This window comes from Triturus cristatus, chromosome 7 (assembly GCF_964204655.1).
Source record: "Triturus cristatus chromosome 7, aTriCri1.1, whole genome shotgun sequence".
NCBI classification, from domain to species: Eukaryota; Metazoa; Chordata; class Amphibia; order Caudata; family Salamandridae; genus Triturus; species Triturus cristatus.
The window spans coordinates 1,703,022,036-1,703,043,976 of record NC_140590.1 but is presented as its reverse complement, the minus strand read 5'-3'; the positions used below and the strand labels follow the sequence as shown (position 1 = coordinate 1,703,043,976).

At 45.4% G+C, this 21,941-nt stretch overlaps 1 protein-coding gene across 1 annotated transcript in view; it reads right to left on the bottom strand.

The window, feature by feature from the left end:
- Positions 1-21,941, bottom strand: part of LOC146812814 (alpha-2-macroglobulin-like protein 1) — an 848,867-nt gene that overhangs the window by 23,029 nt on the left and 803,897 nt on the right. Inside the window, exon 34 of the mRNA XM_085615205.1 lies at positions 3,732-3,834. Coding sequence (XP_085471331.1) covers positions 3,732-3,834 — 103 coding nt within the window. The remainder of the gene's footprint in view (positions 1-3,731; positions 3,835-21,941) is intronic.

The following is a 21,941-nucleotide window of genomic DNA, read 5'->3' as shown; positions in this document are numbered from 1 at the left end:
AGGAGGTATCAACGTCGTGGGCCACATCACTCTGACCCTACAATACGGTTTCATTTTATACAAACAACACGAAAAACCACACCCGCAAGGCAACCCGCAATCGAAAGTAACAGCACGTGCTCCCCGAATGGGGGATCCCAGCCATCCACAGGAGTCTAAAGAGGGGAAGGGGAACAGATCGAGGACTGGGGGAACCCTGTGCCCGGGGCTGGGGAGAGGAGTCAGCTAAGGGGACGGGGCTGGTGAGGCAGCCGGTAGCAGTGGTGGCGCGCAGATATCCCCGCGGTAGGCGTTCCAGGGGCCCCATACCCTCACCCATGTCCCAGGCTTACCCCTCGCCACATACACCACCTTTTCTCGGAACATGCACCAATCCATGTGTTCTTTCCAGGCCGACACCGCCGGGGGCCTCTGCAAGTCGTGGTTCTTATACCACTATATTTATTTATGGTTTGTTCCCTCACTATGGCCCTCTTTTTATTTTGTGCTATTTTTTGCTAAAATATTGTGTGTATTGTGTTTATCTCCATGTGGGAGATACTTGAACATACCACAGAGTATTCTATAATAAATAAAAAAAATTATAAATACTTGGTGTGGTTCTTTTCCACTTAATCTATACTATAAGATTGCATTCTGGTAAAACAAGCTGATTTACACTCCTTCTGGACTGAGCCTGAAGGCTGCTCTCCACAGCTACCACTTAGAGAGCTTTCTAAGGTTGTCTAAGACATCTTAAATCACCATAAGGGTTGTCTGGTCTGGTGCAAGGTGCCCACTTACATTAGTGGACATCATGTACCAGGCCAGCTTCTCACATGCACCTAGAAGGACTACTTTGCTACCTGAATCCTCAGAGGCTTGCCTTGCTGTTTGAGCCCTGTTCTACTGCTGACCCCAGGACTACCATAGTGACTCCAAGGGTGAGTTGGCTGGCCAGAGCCTCAGAGACAGAGAAGGCTCCAAACATCCTGAACATTCACCTGAACTTCACTTGAGTGAGTCCTAACCCCCCCAAGTCGTGCTCCTTGAGTAATGGACAAATGGTGGTGGTGCTAAATTTCCCCAGATGGTCAAAATCCAAATGTTGGGACTTACAAAATGTTTGGCTAAAAACTACTCTGAGAACCGAGAGCAGAATGGAACCAACTTCCTCATCTCTCCAACCAAGGTGCATTGCAAGTCGAACTGACTTTGCGACATCTCCTGCTGCATTCTTCTCTGCAGCAAAAAATCCTGTTCAGAGGTCCTTCACCAAAAGGGTATCCGGCCTCGTGGTACTGTTGTCACTTACAGCCTTCGGCTTTGTCCCACTGGAGATGTTTGACTTTTAAAAAAAGAGACTAAGGGCCTCGTTATGATGTCAGTCGGAAAACATTCCGACCCACTCCTTGTCGGAATCGGTTCCGACCTACTCGAGTTCGGCGAGTCCGACTGACCGATTAAGATGTTTCCGAACACCGTTCGGTCGGACTCCAATTGACTTCAATGGGAGGCTGTGTTCCGACTGACAACTCAGGCTCACATTGAAAATAGGGGTGGTTGCGGAAAACATTGCACCCTGTCTTAGTCACCCCATGGTGCCTGCCACACTGCATAGTTGGAAAAAGGGGTTCCATGGGTACACCATTGGACCCCAAAATGGCCTCCGGGTGAAGGGGGACCTGCTACTGGCCCCCACAGTCAGTTTCTGACAGCCGTTACGTGTTTGACAGACCGATTCAGAAAGGCTGTCCGAATCCGACATTGTAATACGTTGGTCGGAAACACGGTCCATCGACCTTTACGATTCAGCTCAGACAGACTCGGAGTCTCCGAATGCTGGTCGGAACCGAGTGGGAAAGACCCAATGAATACCTTCTGCTGTAATTGGTCGGTCGGAAATGTTTCCAAGTCTGTCAGAAACATGGGATCTGATACAGGTTAGGAAAATCCCAATGCTGTTCGGAGCCTTTCCGACCGACATCATAATAAAGCTCTAAGTCCGAACATAGAAATCTTCACCTCGACTTCCTTCAGTGGCTCCCTGATGACGACACTAAGTGTCGATTAGGCTCATTCCACTTTTTGTATCCGACTCACAATCCATCGCAGTCGCCCATATTTTTTGATTTTGACCCAGTCTCGCACTACTATCTGTTCGTGGTTGGCACTTTGATCTTTTGGGCACTGTTTTTTACCATAAACTTTCAAAATTCATAACTCCGGTCCTACCAATTGGATTTATGTTGTTTGGTTGTCAAATAATTTATAAAATGTACTTTATTGGTATGATTGGTGTGATTAGTGTTAATGTGAGTGATATGAGTTGTATGGTCTGTTCTGATTGATTAGTAGCGTGAGTGATGTGAGTCGTATTAGTTATATGAGTGGTGTGAGAGGTGTGATAATGTGTGATGTGAATGTACAAGCTCTGTAAGTGGCATGCATGATGTGTGTGGTGTGACTGGTGTTAGCTTGTGTGATTGAAGAGTATAAATGGTGAGTGGTGTGCGCAGTAAGAGTGATGTTAATATGTGTAATATAAGTAGTATAAACTGTGTGCGTGGTGAGAAAGACATGAGCGGTGTGATTGGTGTTAGTGTGAGTGATGTGTTTACCACTTTCAAACTATTCTTAATTTTAAGCATTTATTTAGAAAATCAGAAAATTCCTTGGGCAGTCTTTTTAAAAGTATTCTTTTAACCATATTCCCAATGGCCATTTTCATATGATTCTAAATATTTACAAGGAAACAATGTTTTTAGAGCTCAGCATTCTCCCTTGTGAATCTCAACACTAGCTAATCTGACAATATATTGTGTGGAGTTCATGGGAGAGGAGTTTGGTGCTGAAAGTGGTAGTTTCTCCTGCTGGGTGGGCTGTGAGGGGGAGGAGGGAGGTAGAACAGCAGACTGTTTTGTTACTATATAACAATGTAAACATCTTCCAAATGCCTTTCCATATGCATTTGTTGTGTATTGTATTTATGTTGTATGTAGTGTATAGTGTGTAGTGGTCACATAAGGTCTGTAAGATTGCTACAGTTGTCTCCAAAGGCATACCTAAAAAGAGTTCTCCCAAGTATGGACTGGAAGGATAAAACTCATCCAATCAGAACTTCATTATACGGAAATGCTACTGAGCGAGGCAAACAAAAGAATAGGAAGGAGAGACATTGAATCAATAGCAGGCAACTGAAATTAACAACAAAGTCAAGGGGAAAGACTAAGTCAAAAGCAAGGGGCTGACCCAAAGCCCATTGTAACTATATATTACGAATTGGAAACAACAGCGTTGCTTACAGACAGCTGAAGCTGTCCGTAGCTGAGATCTAAAAAGTAAAATATTGAAGTGTCCTGTAAAGTTGTCATCCCTAGATTTTTGGGCAACATGACTTTCAAAGATGTTTTTTGAGCGTCTAGTTAAGTATGCATACCGTCTTCTCAGCGGTGAACACTCTTTGTCCTTGAATCTACACAATGACTTTTTGCAAGACACACCTTAAAATCCTGCAGCAAGCCCTTCCCTGCATTGCTATTTTGCAGTAACACAACCAATGATGTGAGATAGACAGTCTTCCAGGAAGTGGAAGTGGGTGTCCTGCCATTCAATATGCTAGAAAGCCTGGATCTGGCCTTGCTTAACATTCAATTTTCTGGTTCATTGCGTGCAATGAGAATACATGGCTTTACAAAATGGTTCCTGAGATGTATGGCTAAGTAAACGGTGAAAGAAAGACCGGTGCTCACCTGGCTGATAGTAGTCCATCACAGTCACTGAGGCTGGCTTTATGTTCTGGACGACCACGTCCTGGGTCACTGAGAAGCTGTATGTGTGGACCTTATGTGGTAGCTAGATGAACAGATGAAAAGAACACAAGATAACTACAGGAAGATAAATGAAGAAAAGAATGGATGAATGAGGATGGCGTTATGATCTTGTAACTGAATCACCCCCACCTTGGCACATACACAAAATGTCACTTACCTGAACCACCACTGGTTTGCATTTTGTATCAAGTTTTAGATTCACATACTATAAACATTCCCACCATTTAGTGTTGGCCTCACAAAATTGCAAGCTGCTTTTGTTCAAATATTTTTTGTTGGCCACCGTCTCAAGGCCTAACTAGAATGATTCTTCCATGCATCACACTCAAGTTCACAACGCATTTATGTATTTATTGTGGCTTTTATGTAGCACAGAAGAGGACAGAGGACCTACAGAATGCTTTACAAATTCCGACCACTATATTGCAAGGCAGGAAGGAAGGGGAAAGCAGACCCAATTTATACAACCATAATAGGTGATAACTTAGAACACAATATATTTATAAGATTTTGGAGTGCTAAGAGTGGCGCTGTGACTTCACTTCATGCCAGCTGGAGGCATCCAATCAGCAATCAACAAAGGCATAAGTCAATAATTAAAATGTGGTTGTACCAGAAAAGTAAAAACACAAGAAAACACAGATTCGATAAAGCTATGCACATGTTCCATCTGCAGATTTAACACAACTACTTGATGCAACCATCCTCAAATTTTCATGACTTTAATGGATAGTCCATCGAAGCAGCGGCAAACTGTGGAAAACACATGAGAGTCAATGGTGATGGAGCACTGGCGAAAGACCATCCTCTCCATATAATTTATGATGTACTGATGGCAAGAGCTCTCACTACAACAGATAAAGCTATCTGTAGCAAAACATAACAAGCATTTACAATGCAATAGGTCTTGCAATTGCGAGATTTTTAGCTATTGGCATTGTAAATGGCAATGCCTTTAATAATATTAAAAGGCATTGTCATTTACAATATCAATAGGTCAAACTTTGCCAAAAGTGAGACCTATTGTACTGCAGAGCGCAGTGTCCATTAAGCGGGCACTGTGCTCACCATTAAAGTAAAAAAAAAAAAAAGAGCACGGTGTCCCTGAAGCAGGCATTACTCTATAAAATAAGCTAAAAGGGTAACTATCAAGCTCCACGTCTGTTCACCAATGATTCCCTCTTCAGACATTTATATGCTCAGTTGCACATTAGATTGTGGAGAAAATGTTGTGTGCGACTACATTAAATTGATGTTTGTGTAAAATGCATATGCAGTCAGCAGCTGCTTTGTAGCTTTTGATAAAACAAACACTTAATCACAAACCTCATGCACTATGACATATTTTTCAAAATATAAATTACATTATTGGCGCCTGGCGTCCTAATAAATTCCATTATTCATCTTGTTTATCTTTATTTGAACATCCCCGATATACACGTCAGTTTTCACAGGGTAAACAAATGATTAAATGTTTATAGATACGCGGATAGAGCTTTAAATGTAGACTAGGTGATGGTCTCTAAACAGTCACTGCTTTGCACTCATAGACAAGTAGATGTACATTTTCGTTTTGGTTTAAGTAATAATGCGTACATTGTATACAAATCTTCATATTCTTAAAAATCACAAAGGAAGCAGCCCTGCTTTGAATGTAAACTTGAAGCCGTGTCACTGTACTCCAGGCTACTGACTCCGCACACACAAACACGTTGCTTTCTGCATTTGGAATACGTTTACAAATAAAGTTACTTTATTTTATGTAAATGCAAGATTCACGATATGTGTTTCCCAACATCTACACCAAATAAAATAAGATAACTTTTATCTTTAGCTTTTATCCTTATTTCTTCCGCATAGCAGACTAATAGGAAAGGGAATAGCACAGCCTGCAGTATTGTAAATCTTCCTTATATGATCCAAAACACGTGAGAGATTCGACCCAGATGAGACTCGAACCCACAATCTCCAGCTCCAGGAACAGATGCCTAATCCATTAGGCCACTGAGTCAATGCATAGTTTATAGTCACTCTAACGCAGTGGTTCCCAAACTTTTGACTCCTGAGGACCCCCATTGAGTCACCTCTGGAAGCCGGGGACCCCCAAGCAATTTGTATGATTTAAATTTCAAACATTAAAACAGTAATTTGAAAACAATAAACACACGTGTGCACACAAAACAAGTACTCAAATTACTAAGGATTTTAGTATTTTATATAGAAAGAATTTGCAAAAAACAGGAAGGTTAGTGCTGCATCTCCGTGACTAACTTTTAAATGGTTGGTTTTATTTCGCAGTACGAGGCTCCTGCCAGGGCTAGACTGGAAACCCAAAGCAGCCCTGGCAAAAGTTTTCAGACCAGTCCCCATACAGTGCACACCAAGTGCAGTGAGTGAGCCTGACCACTACAAAGGGGGCTTTGGGACGCTCTCCCCCCAAGAAAATGTAGGAAACAATGGTGCATTCTACAACAAATTTATCATTATATATTGAATTGTATCAGGTTTTAAAGAATAGTACAAGATGACCTTACTATGCACCAGGATACGACAATCTTTGTTGGGGTTTTCAATGATTTCCTTATTATCACCCTCCAACAGTGCCTCTCATCTCTCCATAGCTCCTCGGTCACATGTATTTCATTTGTTTTATAGCATCTCTCATACCATTGAAGGATGTCAGAGCACTTTACATCACACACATATAGGGGCAGATTTACAAGCTCCTTGCGCCACGGGTGCATCACAAAAAGTGACGCACCGGTGACGTATTTTAGTGCCCCATATTTCCAAGGAGGGGAAAAGCCACCCTGCGTGACTTTTCCTGGTCTTGTAAATATTGTCTATTTGCACACATCACTTTGCGTGAAAGGGGCGTTCCATGGGTGTTGCTGTGGGTGTTCCCACGTAAAACCCATGAAACCAGACACATTTCCAGATTTACTAGAAATCATAAATCTGGAAATGTGTCTGAATGCTACGCCTCCCAGGGGAGGCATAGGGAGGCACAACGAGGAGAAATGTATTCATTTCTTCTATTTTTTTTCCTCTTTCTATGCGTGTTGCATTCTGCAGCACGCATAGAAAGAGGATATCACCTCTGGTGATTGTTTATGTACAGGAAGGGGTCCCTTCCTGCACATAAACAATCAGTAAAACAATTAAGTTTTACAAGTTCTATGTGTGCTAATGCAGCACACTTAGAAGTTAAAAAACGCAATTTCTGATTGTTTATGTGCATGAAGGGAACCCTTCCTGCATATAAATAATCTCCCCACGATGCAGGCATCCTTGCACCATGCTACAAATGTGCCTGTGCAGGCGTATTGGCAGCAGTTTGTGCGCCAGCGCAGTGGGAAGCACAGAGATGCAACATATTGTTGTAAATATGTTGCATCTCTGTGCTTTGAAAGTGACTCAGTGCGGCGCAGCCAAATGGCTTGGGGCACACACTGAGTCACTTTCCTTGTAAATCTGCCCCATAGAGACAACGATTCATACGTGTAAATCAGTGTATAGAAAATGTTACATAAGACAAATGCGACAAGGTGTAGGATTCACATGTCATTCATACTGGTAGGCATTTTCAAAGAGTGCTTGGTCTGGAGAAGCCCAAACTCAGGATTCAGAACATAACACAGTGGTTAGCATTGACTTTAACAATAAAAATGTATTTCCACCCAAATAAACCTTTTTAACAGCATCAGGATAATGAAAGACTTGGAAAAAAAATATGTTTCTAACTTGCACCATGCAGTTTGCAAGCAGCTCTTTGATGACAGTTTATAGGTCACTGTGCTAGATTACGATTGTCACTTATGAACTGCATAGTAACAAAAGAATCTCTGTGACAAAAGCAGTAACTCACTAACCTATGCACATAAACTGTTTTGTAAAATGCATGGTACACGTTCTTTGCAGTAGGCATATTAACCCTCTGTGCTACATTAGAGATAGGTCAAAGCTGCCACTTGACAGAAACTCTCTTCTCTCTCCAGCAGGTACATTAATCACTGACGTTATCTTGACACTTTTATTGTTGCTGGAAAACTGCTAATTTTACAAGGAACTTTGTTGTGCTTTTAAAATTACTGCCTGAGGCCCCCCTGGGAATGTGTTACGGACCCCTGGGGGTCCGCGGACCACAGTTTGGGAAACACTGCTCTAACGCGTTGTATCCAGTACACATGCGGCATCATCCTATCATGCCAGGTGAAGCCTGCCCGTCTATAATGTTTGTTAAAGCCTCTTCTAAAAATGTTGTTTCAAGCCTCGGTTTCTTGGCACGAGCATTTGAATACAAACAGCTACACTGAAATATGTCTAATACTAACCCAGTCAGAGCAGCCGGTTGCTTCCCGGCTCGCATCGCCATTAACCTCGTGGTCATCACTGAAAAAGAGCAGATCAGGTTTCCGAACGTTTAATCAATGGTGATTATTTTAAGTGCTATGAAAAACAAGTTATTCTTAAAACAGTCATCACATATCATGCCTTAAACCTGATATTGGAAGTTATTTGCATATCTTTCATAGATGTACATCAAATGTTACTCTAAACATTAGGGAAGTTAGAAATAAAACTGCTGCCACATTAATCTAGGAAATTGTCGTTTTCGTAGTCGAAAATGGGCTGTTTTTTAATGAAATCACTTATCGAAATGATCAGTGATACGGGCAAGCTGGAAATAGTTCCTCTTCTACTTTTTTGTGTTATGAACTGTAAATAGTTCAAATTAAAAATGCCAGGTTTGTAAGCAACATGCCATAAGGAATTACTGTTTTTAATGCCGATCTCTGTTGCTGGGAAACCGAACGCCTACTATTCTCTAATGGGGGTCTCTGTTCCTAAGCTTCAGCAGGGGTCTTTTCATGCTAGTGTTGTCATCCCGTAAGCTCCGCCCTTTATAAACCGGACGGTGCTTGAAAAACTAGTAAGGCTGACAGTTTTAAATGCCCCAAGGCTGCTCTGCACGACCGTTTGCTGAGCCCGGGACACGAGGTGACAATACGGACACCCACAAGCCTTCGCCAGCATCAGGTTAAAAGGAAATGACGCACCCTCAATAACAAGTGGTAAGCGGACGCTGTGGACATAACACAAGAGGGAGGAACGGTGTGCAGGCCTTGGTGGGGGGACTGGGAGTCTAGTGAAGAAACTGAGCGCGGCATAAAAGCACGTCACCGGAGGGGGGGTGTGTGTGGCAGGCGCCATTGTTAAGGGTGCACAGTGTTATTAAACAAACAAACAAACAAACACTGATGAGCGGCTGGACACCCAAGGCAGTTACAAGAAAAAACTTGGACTTGGGGGAGGAGCCAAGATGGCGACCGGAGCAGACGCTTGAGCGCCCGGCTCCGTCGGTCCGTGGCCTCGGACTACTATCCTGATGCCCATCCTCGCCGATTTTCGAGGTGAAACGTGTGCGAAGACGCGCTGACCGTGCTGCCGCTTTCCCGGAGTCTCAGCCCGCCCGGATGCCCGAGTTCTGTGTGCTTTTGTCTTCGGCACTGAAATCCTGCGCCATTACGGCCTTTGCTGGCCCCCTGGAAGCTCCGCAGTTACCGGACCAGCGAGCGCTAACCTGAGCCCCGCGGTCCCGATCTCCCCTCGCACCACGGATCGCTGCCGGATGAGCCCGGAGAGGGACGGCCGGACACCTTCTGCACCCTGTGCCGGCCGGGCTGGAGCTGTGGGGTGGGCCCCGGTGCGGCGTGTCTCCTGCCCCGCTCTGATGACCGCGCTGTGGGATGCTGCTGCCCCCTTCGCCTATTGCCTAGCCAGCGGCGAAGGGAACCTGCGAGAAGAGAAGCGACTGTCGGCCGTTCCCGTTGCGGCGTAGACCTGAGGGGAATTGACTCCTTGCCACGACTCCCCCCCCCCCCTCGGCCATTGCAACGTATAGCGGCAAAACATGGCGCTGAGTGCCTGCTCGAGGCTGGGGGGTGCTACTCCGGTCTCGCCCGCTGCCCACTTCGCCCTCCCTCTTACGGACACCAGCTCCACGGTGCCGTCCCGGATTGCTGCCGCTGTGGGGGCCCAGCCTCCGCCGACATGCGGCTCCGTTCTGGCTGCCCTGCGGGACTTCCAACTACAGATGTGCGCTGGCCTGCAAGCGCTGAGTGAGCGGCTTGACCCCATACTGTCGGCTGCGGGTCGTGAGCGCACAGTTTGTCATCTACAGGGCGTGGGTCTCCCGGTGCTTTTGTCCACTTGCGGGGACGCAACGGCGGTGTATGACTGTGCTACACTGATGCCTTCACCTGGCGCTCCCGGCGCTCAGGGTACACCGCTCTACACCTCAACTGCGGACACTTTGTCCCCCTGGTCATGGCTGCCTGCTTCATTGTTGCCTGCCTCGCCGCGTCCGCTGGACTATCCTGTTGAGCGATACCTAACTGCGTCGAGGAACCGTCCGCGGTGGACCACGGCTTATTTTTTGTGGAACTCCTGTACCTTAATTGCCAGGTTTGGATTTTATGTGGTGCAAAGAGGGACCTCAACCGATGGTCGGCGGCCATTTCGTGATCCTACTTCACCATCCTTTCACGAGCGGCCATCTTGTCTTTGTCTGCTCGGGACACGGGGCCTTCATGCAGGGGCTGGTTTAATCCCACGCCCGCGATCGGGCCAGGGCTAGACTGACTTCTATTGACAGGGTTTATGGACGGGCTGGCCTGGGACTGGAACTGTATGTCTGTTTTGCGCGCACTCATCGCGACTTGTATCCATTCGCTTACACTGTGGTGCCATGGTATCTTCGCATGCCGTTTTTTGGAGTAGTGGGCTCTCAGTGTGTGGGGGCCATGACTGGCTGATGGTTCGGGGCGCTCTGGTGTCCCGTGGGCTCCTCCCCACCTTCTTTTCTGTTTTCTTATTTTCTTTACTCTATTCCCACTTTCTCTCTTCTCTATATTTCGGGTTCATTGGGCGACAGGCACTATGTCGGGGGGGGGTAGGCCGTAGCCTCCGCATTGGTGTAGGGTGGGGGGATAATACTCTGTTCTTAATTAGTTCTATGGGCCTTTTTTCTTCTATGTCTCTGCGCTCTACTTTCTTCGATTCGGGGTCCGGGTGTGGGGTGGATCAAGTGGGGGCGGCTCCGGAGGGGTGCGTACTTGCTCATGTGACTATCCTGTTATATTTCTGCACCGCCTCACTGTTTGAGTTTTTAACTTCCATTGTTGTTCTTACTGATGTTGCTGCTCTCCCGTGTGGTGAGGCTATCTTGCGGACTCGAATCTCCTTTGTTCTTATCCTTCATTGACTCTTTTCTCTGATAAAATAATCTAAAAACTTAAAATTAACCTTCACTTCTCCTTCCCCGGGTGTCAAAGATATCTCCAGTATGTGACTCATAACTCGTTGTTAATCCTGACCATTGACGCACGGGGGATGTAATGTGGATATCAGTGCTTCATTGTATCGTGGCCGGCCTGACGGTTGTAGGCCCGTATTTGTTCTTTTAAGATGCACAAATAAAGGTTTTTAAAAAAAAAAAAAAAAAAAAAAAAAGAAATAACTTGGAAAGTGGTGGCCTTTAAAAGCAGTTAAGCAATGAATATGTACAGCTGAGTGTAAAGCTAACGCTGCGCTGCGGGAGTGAGAGGGCTCCGCCATGGGTGAAAACCATTAAGGACACATAAAAAAAAGTTCCCCTCAAACACACATCAAACACAAAAGCGGCCGAAAACAGTAGATAAGCACTGTTGCTTCCGGACTACATGGAAGTCAGTATCAGATCAACAGCCTGTAAAAATCCAGCTTACAAGAGGTATGGCAACGTTAAACAAATATATTACAAGAGGGTAACTGTTCCTGAGGAATTATGGTTGTGTTTGTTCCCTCAAAGTGGTGTGGGGAATTTCTCCTTTTGTAAATAGTGCCCTCACACACCCTTTCGGGTGTCTTGCTTCATCATAGGGCGTTGCTCCTCGTGGGGGTGGCGCTGCAGTCCCCCACGGGCCCCGCAAGAGGGCTCTTTGGCGGAGATCTTTTGATGGAGACGCCGCAGTTGTGCATGGGTGTGTGTGGGCCTAATGGAAAACAAGTGGGTGGTGCGGTTTAAAAATTGCTGGGTAGAGTTTCAGACCTTTATTCACTGCCCTACCTGGCAAATAATTAAAAATGGTTATCCTGGAGCTACTCTTAATGAAAAAATAATAAAAGAGGGCAGATCCTGGAAAGTAACTGCTGCTCTCAGGAATGTGAGTGGGGAGCCTACTGGTGAGTGGTCAACATGTTTCGCGCTTACGAATGGGTCCTTAAGGGATCCCAGATGCGCTTCGTCAGGACCTAAGAAAATAATTAAATAGTGAGTGAAAGTGTTTGTGAGTGAAAATAGAATAACAGGTTTCAGTGAGGTGTGATACTGTAGACCTGTTCAACCTAAATATTAAGGTTAGTCCAGCGTCTTTGCGCTGAGAGGTTTACCTGTCTTTTCTGGAAACCTCTACCCAACCTGGATTGGTAGGGAAAAAAAGGGTGGGGGAGACAAACACAGGGACAGGGGAGAGAAAAAAATGCAGAGACAAGTAACAACAAAGTAAGTATTGGTACATTTATCTCACGAATGTCAAACAAGCGACATCGGCTAGTAACACTGCACGCCATGCTTCTAAAGTAAACATAACATGCGTATCAGACGGTCGTGATGACTATGATCCCAAAATATTTTGAATCCGTTACTGTGTAGTGAGAGTATCATTGCATCCGTGTGTTTTCACTAGGCCAGCTGTTCGTATGAGGCAGTGAAACTTGCCCCGTAGTAACAGAAGCTCGTTATATCGTGGCCGTTTAACAGGAAAGAGCACTATCTGTACCGTGGTATGTTTGTGTGTATCAATAACACAACTAACGTTATCGGTGAAACTCAGGTGAAAAATCAAGGATCGGCGACTAGATTAGTAATTAAGGCCTACCCTCAAGTTGTAGGGATTAGGGCCCCATCAGCGTAGTGGAGTTGGCACTAAAGAGAAACTAACAGACGGGGAGACAGAGAAGTTTTTAAGAATCGGAAATTAAATCAGACTTGAAAGTTGCGTGGCTCGGCTCACCTCTTTCATAGGGAAATACTCACTCGTGCTCCTTCGCCTAGGACGTGGTAACCTACCCCCTCTCCATCTATCGCTGGAACGGATAGTCAAGGAGCGAACAGTTACCGCTTATATCCGATCTTTCGTGCTGCACTAATCCGATTGGGGACGTGTTGGTGGGCGCAGACCGATGACGTCACTACGTTGCGTGACTCGGTAACTACGGTAACAGGTAGGACGTTGTTAACAGACGCGGTAGCGTCTTGAAAGCGATCGCCAGTCTAGTTGTTTCATGAGTGATTGTCATGATACTTCTGGCAATAGATAAAAGTATATCTGAAAGGGATCGTTGTACAAAATACAGTTCATGTTCGCTAAGGTATGCCCAGCATGAAGGAGGAGTGGCTCCATTTTTCGGGGATCTGTTGCCAATATGTCATGTTTAGATTACCCCCTGCATTGATTTAGAAGTTGTTCGTATGTATAATGTTGTGTCAATAAAGTTATTCGTATGTAAAGACCATTGATCGTAGCTAATGTGGATGTGGCGGTTCTCTTTTTCTATAGGAAAACTCGTTACACTAGAATCCCCTGAGTAGATTAAAGTTATTGAAACCGATCTGGTTTCTCGTTCATTAAAGATAAGTGTAAATATTTCACACGTAATGTTGGGTGACTGGGGGGTTTGTTTGTATGCCTGTAATCAGACAGGTACAAAGGGGCTATTGTTTTTGCTACTAATCACATCGAAGCTAATCTAATAGTATGGATGAGGCAGAGCGAAATAACAATAATCTGATCACGTAGTAAGGGTGGATATGTGGCTATTATGTCAGCTCTACCCATGGAATTTCGTCGTTCAGACCTATTGTATCGCTTTTCAGTCTATGGACCCATCTTTGTTCTTGTCTGAACAGGGACTGTTTAGTCCAATGTGGATTGGAATCGATGACGGTCCACCTCAAACTGTTAGCGGCATGCCCTTCCTCTACAAAGTGTGTCAAAAGTTTGGTATTGGTCTTGCCTCTCCTGATGGTGCTCTTATGTTCCCCTATGCGGACCTTAACTGCTCTAGTAGTCATTCCAACATATCTCTTGTTGCATGGGCATACAATGGTGTAGACACAATTGGTGGTGTTACAGTTGGTGTGTCTTAGTTGGCGCCACGGTGTGTTGAGGCCCAGGTCGATTTCTTTGGAAACCGTGGTCTCTGCACAGCTTGAGCAGGAGCCGCAAGGGTAGTGGCCTACTACAGGTGGTAGAGACCAAAGTGTCGTTTGTTGTGTGGTTTGGGGTTTGGGCCTAGTATGTACTAGGTGGTCTTTCAGATTCATAGTGCGTTTAAAAGCAAACAAGGGTGGTGGTCCTGGTTCAAATGAACCGGAATTTAGTATGGACCAATGTTTTCTGATTGCTTTTTGCACATTATTCGAGTTCGGGGTGAACGTAGTGACACAGGTCATTGTGTCTAATACTGATTTGTCTTTGGTCTCGAGCAGTGCAGCCCTAGAGCTGTTCTTTGCCCTCTTGTGTGCCTGACGAATTATGCCCTTCGGATAATGCCGTTTCTCCAGATTGTCTCTGAGGAGATCTGACTGTGTTTCAAATTCTTTTATGGTGTCACAGTTTCTTCGGAGGCGTAGGAATTGGCCAACCGGTAGGTTGTTCCTAAGTGCCCTGGGGTGGTGACTATCATAGATAAGGAGATTATTCCTATCCGTGGGTTTTTTGTAGTTGGTGGTATGTAGACACCCATTGCCCAAGGAAATGAGAAGGTCCAGAAATGGGATGGATTGACGTGACCTGGTGCTGGTAAATTTTAAGTATGGATTCAGGGTGTTAACCCAGTTGCAGAATTCCGTACATCGGTCTTCAGTACCTTGCCAGAATACGATTACATCGTCTATATAGCGACGCCATAGCAGAATGTGCTCTTTAAATGGGTTGTTGTCTCCCAAAATGTGTCCCTCTTCAAAATGAGCCATGTAAAGGCAGGCCAGACTCGGCGCGAATGTGCTTCCCATGCTCGTGCCTTGTATCTGATGGTAGAGGTGGTTTTTAAAGGCAAAGAAGTTTTCTTTGAGAGCCAGGGAAGCACAGTCGCAAATGAAGGAGATCGGTGTCATGTAGGGCCATGGTGTGATTTTCCGGAGAGTGTCTTCTAGGACTTCCAATGTGGCATCCTGCGGGATATTCGTATACAGGGCTTCTACGTCCATGGTCACCATTAAGTCTATACGGTTGGCATCGGGGAATTGATCAATGAGATTTAGGACTTCTGTGGTGTCTCTCAGGTAAGTAGGCGTCTGGCTCACCAAAGGGCGTAGGTAAAAATCACAAAATTTGCTCAGTGGTTCTAACACAGAGTTAATGCCAGAGACAATCGGTCTGCCGGGAGGGGGGGTGACCCCTTTGTGGATCTTGGGGAGAGTGTAAAAGTATGGGGTCCGTGGTTCGTCTGTCGTTAGGAAGTTGGCTTCTTGTTGTGAGATCCAGCCTTCGATGGACGCCTCATTGACCATACTCTTGATCCTCGTCGATAGACGTTGGGTGGGGTCTTCTGTAATCACTTCATAGTAGGTAGTGTTGTTCAATTGTCGAGTGCATTCTCTGTCATAAGAATCTTGATCCTGGATGACGATGGCACCTCCCTTGTCTGCTGGTTTCAGTATTATCTCCCGATCATCTGTAATGGTACGCAGGATGTGTCTCTCCTCCTTTGACAGATTGTCGTATGGTTGCCTCCTGTTAAGAGTCCCTATGTCTTTCAAGACCGCTTGTTCGTAAGTAAGGACCTCGTGGGGTGTCATAGCCACGGTAGGAGTGAATTTTGACGGTTTTTTCAAACCCGTCTCCGTAGGAGGATTATCAGGTTTCCCTTGGAAGAAAGCTTTAAGTCTAACTTTGCGGAAGAACTGGTGAAGTTCTTGATGTAACTTGAAAGAGTCCTCTTTCGGTGTGGGAACAAATCCTAAACCCTTTTCAAGTAGCATGGTCTCTTCTTCTGTAAGTTGTCTGGAAGAAAGGTTCACCACTAGGGTCTCTGGCCTCTCGCTTGGCTCCGTAGTGTCATTGGTTCCTGATCTTGCCACTGTACCTTCTTGTAGTTTCCTCTTCTTCTGCCTCTTCCTTTGCCCCTCCCTCTGTTGTGAAAAGGTGGGTTCTGGAATTGCTGGAATTGTGTAGGCAGAAGATGATGTGTTGGAGGTACGTGCCACATGGGTGGAGGGCCCATCCATTGTCCCGGATAGTTCGGTTGTTGAAACGATGGGTGTGTAAAATGAGGTGGTGGTGGAGGGTTCTGAAATAAGGGAGGGCGTCCTTGTTGATGAGCCCCTCTGGCGTACTGTGTGTACCGCTGTCCCTCATAACTAGAATCACTGCCAAATGACCCTGTCCTACTAGACCGGGTGCTGCTTCCTTCATCCGAGGATGTGTCATGGTTCTGGAAAACATAATCTTCCTTCGTGTAAGGGTATACCTTTTCTTTATTGAACCGTTTTAGATCTTTTTGAAGTTTTGTGATTTTTTGTTGTGTCAGGAAGTCTTTATGTTCGTTCATTTCCTCGTTGATTTCCGCGAGTCTTGACTTGTACGAAGAAATAGAAATGCCTGTTTTTAAACCATTTTCTGCTATAGTGATCTGGATGAGAAGCTCATCTGAGAGACGTTTAGCCGTGTTGATTATTAGCACGAGCCAATCTCGTGTACATTTCCATGCTATTTGTGACCATTCCGTCCGGAATGTCAGGTCTTCTAAAAAAATTCTAGGGGGTAAGGTGACTAGGAGGCCGTTAGGTGCAACGTTAGCTCTCAGATATTCCGTCATCATTAATCCATGTAGGGCTGTCTTGATCTGTAGTTTCCTAAGTGCCTGTAGAGATTTCCAGTCGTCTGCTTTACTGCCTGTAGCAGCGCTGCCATCCTCTCCTAATAGTGAGGGTGCCCGAAGTATCTCAGCTATTGTGTCATCATCAAAGCTGAGGCCAACGGTATCCATGGTGAGTGTAAGTGCTCAGGACAGAACAATGGGCTGTCTAGAGTTTAGGAAAATAGGAAATGGAGATAGATAGGTCCCGCGGCTGGCTGCCGTACGTTAATTATATCACAAAAGAGGGGGGGACCGGGAGCGTAGTTAGAAAATAGGTCCAGTACCCGTGCTCCCTCAGAATAACTAGTATATTACAAGAGGGTAACTGTTCCTGAGGAATTATGGTTGTGTTTGTTCCCTCAAAGTGGTGTGGGGAATTTCTCCTTTTGTAAATAGTGCCCTCACACACCCTTTCGGGTGTCTTGCTTCATCATAGGGCGTTGCTCCTCGTGGGGGTGGCGCTGCAGTCCCCCACGGGCCCCGCAAGAGGGCTCTTTGGCGGAGATCTTTTGATGGAGACGCCGCAGTTGTGCATGGGTGTGTGTGGGCCTAATGGAAAACAAGTGGGTGGTGCGGTTTAAAAATTGCTGGGTAGAGTTTCAGACCTTTATTCACTGCCCTACCTGGCAAATAATTAAAAATGGTTATCCTGGAGCTACTCTTAATGAAAAAATAATAAAAGAGGGCAGATCCTGGAAAGTAACTGCTGCTCTCAGGAATGTGAGTGGGGAGCCTACTGGTGAGTGGTCAACATGTTTCGCGCTTACGAATGGGTCCTTAAGGGATCCCAGATGCGCTTCGTCAGGACCTAAGAAAATAATTAAATAGTGAGTGAAAGTGTTTGTGAGTGAAAATAGAATAACAGGTTTCAGTGAGGTGTGATACTGTAGACCTGTTCAACCTAAATATTAAGGTTAGTCCAGCGTCTTTGCGCTGAGAGGTTTACCTGTCTTTTCTGGAAACCTCTACCCAACCTGGATTGGTAGGGAAAAAAAGGGTGGGGGAGACAAACACAGGGACAGGGGAGAGAAAAAAATGCAGAGACAAGTAACAACAAAGTAAGTATTGGTACATTTATCTCACGAATGTCAAACAAGCGACATCGGCTAGTAACACTGCACGCCATGCTTCTAAAGTAAACATAACATGCGTATCAGACGGTCGTGATGACTATGATCCCAAAATATTTTGAATCCGTTACTGTGTAGTGAGAGTATCATTGCATCCGTGTGTTTTCACTAGGCCAGCTGTTCGTATGAGGCAGTGAAACTTGCCCCGTAGTAACAGAAGCTCGTTATATCGTGGCCGTTTAACAGGAAAGAGCACTATCTGTACCGTGGTATGTTTGTGTGTATCAATAACACAACTAACGTTATCGGTGAAACTCAGGTGAAAAATCAAGGATCGGCGACTAGATTAGTAATTAAGGCCTACCCTCAAGTTGTAGGGATTAGGGCCCCATCAGCGTAGTGGAGTTGGCACTAAAGAGAAACTAACAGACGGGGAGACAGAGAAGTTTTTAAGAATCGGAAATTAAATCAGACTTGAAAGTTGCGTGGCTCGGCTCACCTCTTTCATAGGGAAATACTCACTCGTGCTCCTTCGCCTAGGACGTGGTAACCTACCCCCTCTCCATCTATCGCTGGAACGGATAGTCAAGGAGCGAACAGTTACCGCTTATATCCGATCTTTCGTGCTGCACTAATCCGATTGGGGACGTGTTGGTGGGCGCAGACCGATGACGTCACTACGTTGCGTGACTCGGTAACTACGGTAACAGGTAGGACGTTGTTAACAGACGCGGTAGCGTCTTGAAAGCGATCGCCAGTCTAGTTGTTTCATGAGTGATTGTCATGATACTTCTGGCAATAGATAAAAGTATATCTGAAAGGGATCGTTGTACAAAATACAGTTCATGTTCGCTAAGGTATGCCCAGCATGAAGGAGGAGTGGCTCCATTTTTCGGGGATCTGTTGCCAATATGTCATGTTTAGATTACCCCCTGCATTGATTTAGAAGTTGTTCGTATGTATAATGTTGTGTCAATAAAGTTATTCGTATGTAAAGACCATTGATCGTAGCTAATGTGGATGTGGCGGTTCTCTTTTTCTATAGGAAAACTCGTTACACTAGAATCCCCTGAGTAGATTAAAGTTATTGAAACCGATCTGGTTTCTCGTTCATTAAAGATAAGTGTAAATATTTCACACGTAATGTTGGGTGACTGGGGGGTTTGTTTGTATGCCTGTAATCAGACAGGTACAAAGGGGCTATTGTTTTTGCTACTAATCACATCGAAGCTAATCTAATAGTATGGATGAGGCAGAGCGAAATAACAATAATCTGATCACGTAGTAAGGGTGGATATGTGGCTATTATGTCAGCTCTACCCATGGAATTTCGTCGTTCAGACCTATTGTATCGCTTTTCAGTCTATGGACCCATCTTTGTTCTTGTCTGAACAGGGACTGTTTAGTCCAATGTGGATTGGAATCGATGACGGTCCACCTCAAACTGTTAGCGGCATGCCCTTCCTCTACAAAGTGTGTCAAAAGTTTGGTATTGGTCTTGCCTCTCCTGATGGTGCTCTTATGTTCCCCTATGCGGACCTTAACTGCTCTAGTAGTCATTCCAACATATCTCTTGTTGCATGGGCATACAATGGTGTAGACACAATTGGTGGTGTTACAGTTGGTGTGTCTTAGTTGGCGCCACGGTGTGTTGAGGCCCAGGTCGATTTCTTTGGAAACCGTGGTCTCTGCACAGCTTGAGCAGGAGCCGCAAGGGTAGTGGCCTACTACAGGTGGTAGAGACCAAAGTGTCGTTTGTTGTGTGGTTTGGGGTTTGGGCCTAGTATGTACTAGGTGGTCTTTCAGATTCATAGTGCGTTTAAAAGCAAACAAGGGTGGTGGTCCTGGTTCAAATGAACCGGAATTTAGTATGGACCAATGTTTTCTGATTGCTTTTTGCACATTATTCGAGTTCGGGGTGAACGTAGTGACACAGGTCATTGTGTCTAATACTGATTTGTCTTTGGTCTCGAGCAGTGCAGCCCTAGAGCTGTTCTTTGCCCTCTTGTGTGCCTGACGAATTATGCCCTTCGGATAATGCCGTTTCTCCAGATTGTCTCTGAGGAGATCTGACTGTGTTTCAAATTCTTTTATGGTGTCACAGTTTCTTCGGAGGCGTAGGAATTGGCCAACCGGTAGGTTGTTCCTAAGTGCCCTGGGGTGGTGACTATCATAGATAAGGAGATTATTCCTATCCGTGGGTTTTTTGTAGTTGGTGGTATGTAGACACCCATTGCCCAAGGAAATGAGAAGGTCCAGAAATGGGATGGATTGACGTGACCTGGTGCTGGTAAATTTTAAGTATGGATTCAGGGTGTTAACCCAGTTGCAGAATTCCGTACATCGGTCTTCAGTACCTTGCCAGAATACGATTACATCGTCTATATAGCGACGCCATAGCAGAATGTGCTCTTTAAATGGGTTGTTGTCTCCCAAAATGTGTCCCTCTTCAAAATGAGCCATGTAAAGGCAGGCCAGACTCGGCGCGAATGTGCTTCCCATGCTCGTGCCTTGTATCTGATGGTAGAGGTGGTTTTTAAAGGCAAAGAAGTTTTCTTTGAGAGCCAGGGAAGCACAGTCGCAAATGAAGGAGATCGGTGTCATGTAGGGCCATGGTGTGATTTTCCGGAGAGTGTCTTCTAGGACTTCCAATGTGGCATCCTGCGGGATATTCGTATACAGGGCTTCTACGTCCATGGTCACCATTAAGTCTATACGGTTGGCATCGGGGAATTGATCAATGAGATTTAGGACTTCTGTGGTGTCTCTCAGGTAAGTAGGCGTCTGGCTCACCAAAGGGCGTAGGTAAAAATCACAAAATTTGCTCAGTGGTTCTAACACAGAGTTAATGCCAGAGACAATCGGTCTGCCGGGAGGGGGGGTGACCCCTTTGTGGATCTTGGGGAGAGTGTAAAAGTATGGGGTCCGTGGTTCGTCTGTCGTTAGGAAGTTGGCTTCTTGTTGTGAGATCCAGCCTTCGATGGACGCCTCATTGACCATACTCTTGATCCTCGTCGATAGACGTTGGGTGGGGTCTTCTGTAATCACTTCATAGTAGGTAGTGTTGTTCAATTGTCGAGTGCATTCTCTGTCATAAGAATCTTGATCCTGGATGACGATGGCACCTCCCTTGTCTGCTGGTTTCAGTATTATCTCCCGATCATCTGTAATGGTACGCAGGATGTGTCTCTCCTCCTTTGACAGATTGTCGTATGGTTGCCTCCTGTTAAGAGTCCCTATGTCTTTCAAGACCGCTTGTTCGTAAGTAAGGACCTCGTGGGGTGTCATAGCCACGGTAGGAGTGAATTTTGACGGTTTTTTCAAACCCGTCTCCGTAGGAGGATTATCAGGTTTCCCTTGGAAGAAAGCTTTAAGTCTAACTTTGCGGAAGAACTGGTGAAGTTCTTGATGTAACTTGAAAGAGTCCTCTTTCGGTGTGGGAACAAATCCTAAACCCTTTTCAAGTAGCATGGTCTCTTCTTCTGTAAGTTGTCTGGAAGAAAGGTTCACCACTAGGGTCTCTGGCCTCTCGCTTGGCTCCGTAGTGTCATTGGTTCCTGATCTTGCCACTGTACCTTCTTGTAGTTTCCTCTTCTTCTGCCTCTTCCTTTGCCCCTCCCTCTGTTGTGAAAAGGTGGGTTCTGGAATTGCTGGAATTGTGTAGGCAGAAGATGATGTGTTGGAGGTACGTGCCACATGGGTGGAGGGCCCATCCATTGTCCCGGATAGTTCGGTTGTTGAAACGATGGGTGTGTAAAATGAGGTGGTGGTGGAGGGTTCTGAAATAAGGGAGGGCGTCCTTGTTGATGAGCCCCTCTGGCGTACTGTGTGTACCGCTGTCCCTCATAACTAGAATCACTGCCAAATGACCCTGTCCTACTAGACCGGGTGCTGCTTCCTTCATCCGAGGATGTGTCATGGTTCTGGAAAACATAATCTTCCTTCGTGTAAGGGTATACCTTTTCTTTATTGAACCGTTTTAGATCTTTTTGAAGTTTTGTGATTTTTTGTTGTGTCAGGAAGTCTTTATGTTCGTTCATTTCCTCGTTGATTTCCGCGAGTCTTGACTTGTACGAAGAAATAGAAATGCCTGTTTTTAAACCATTTTCTGCTATAGTGATCTGGATGAGAAGCTCATCTGAGAGACGTTTAG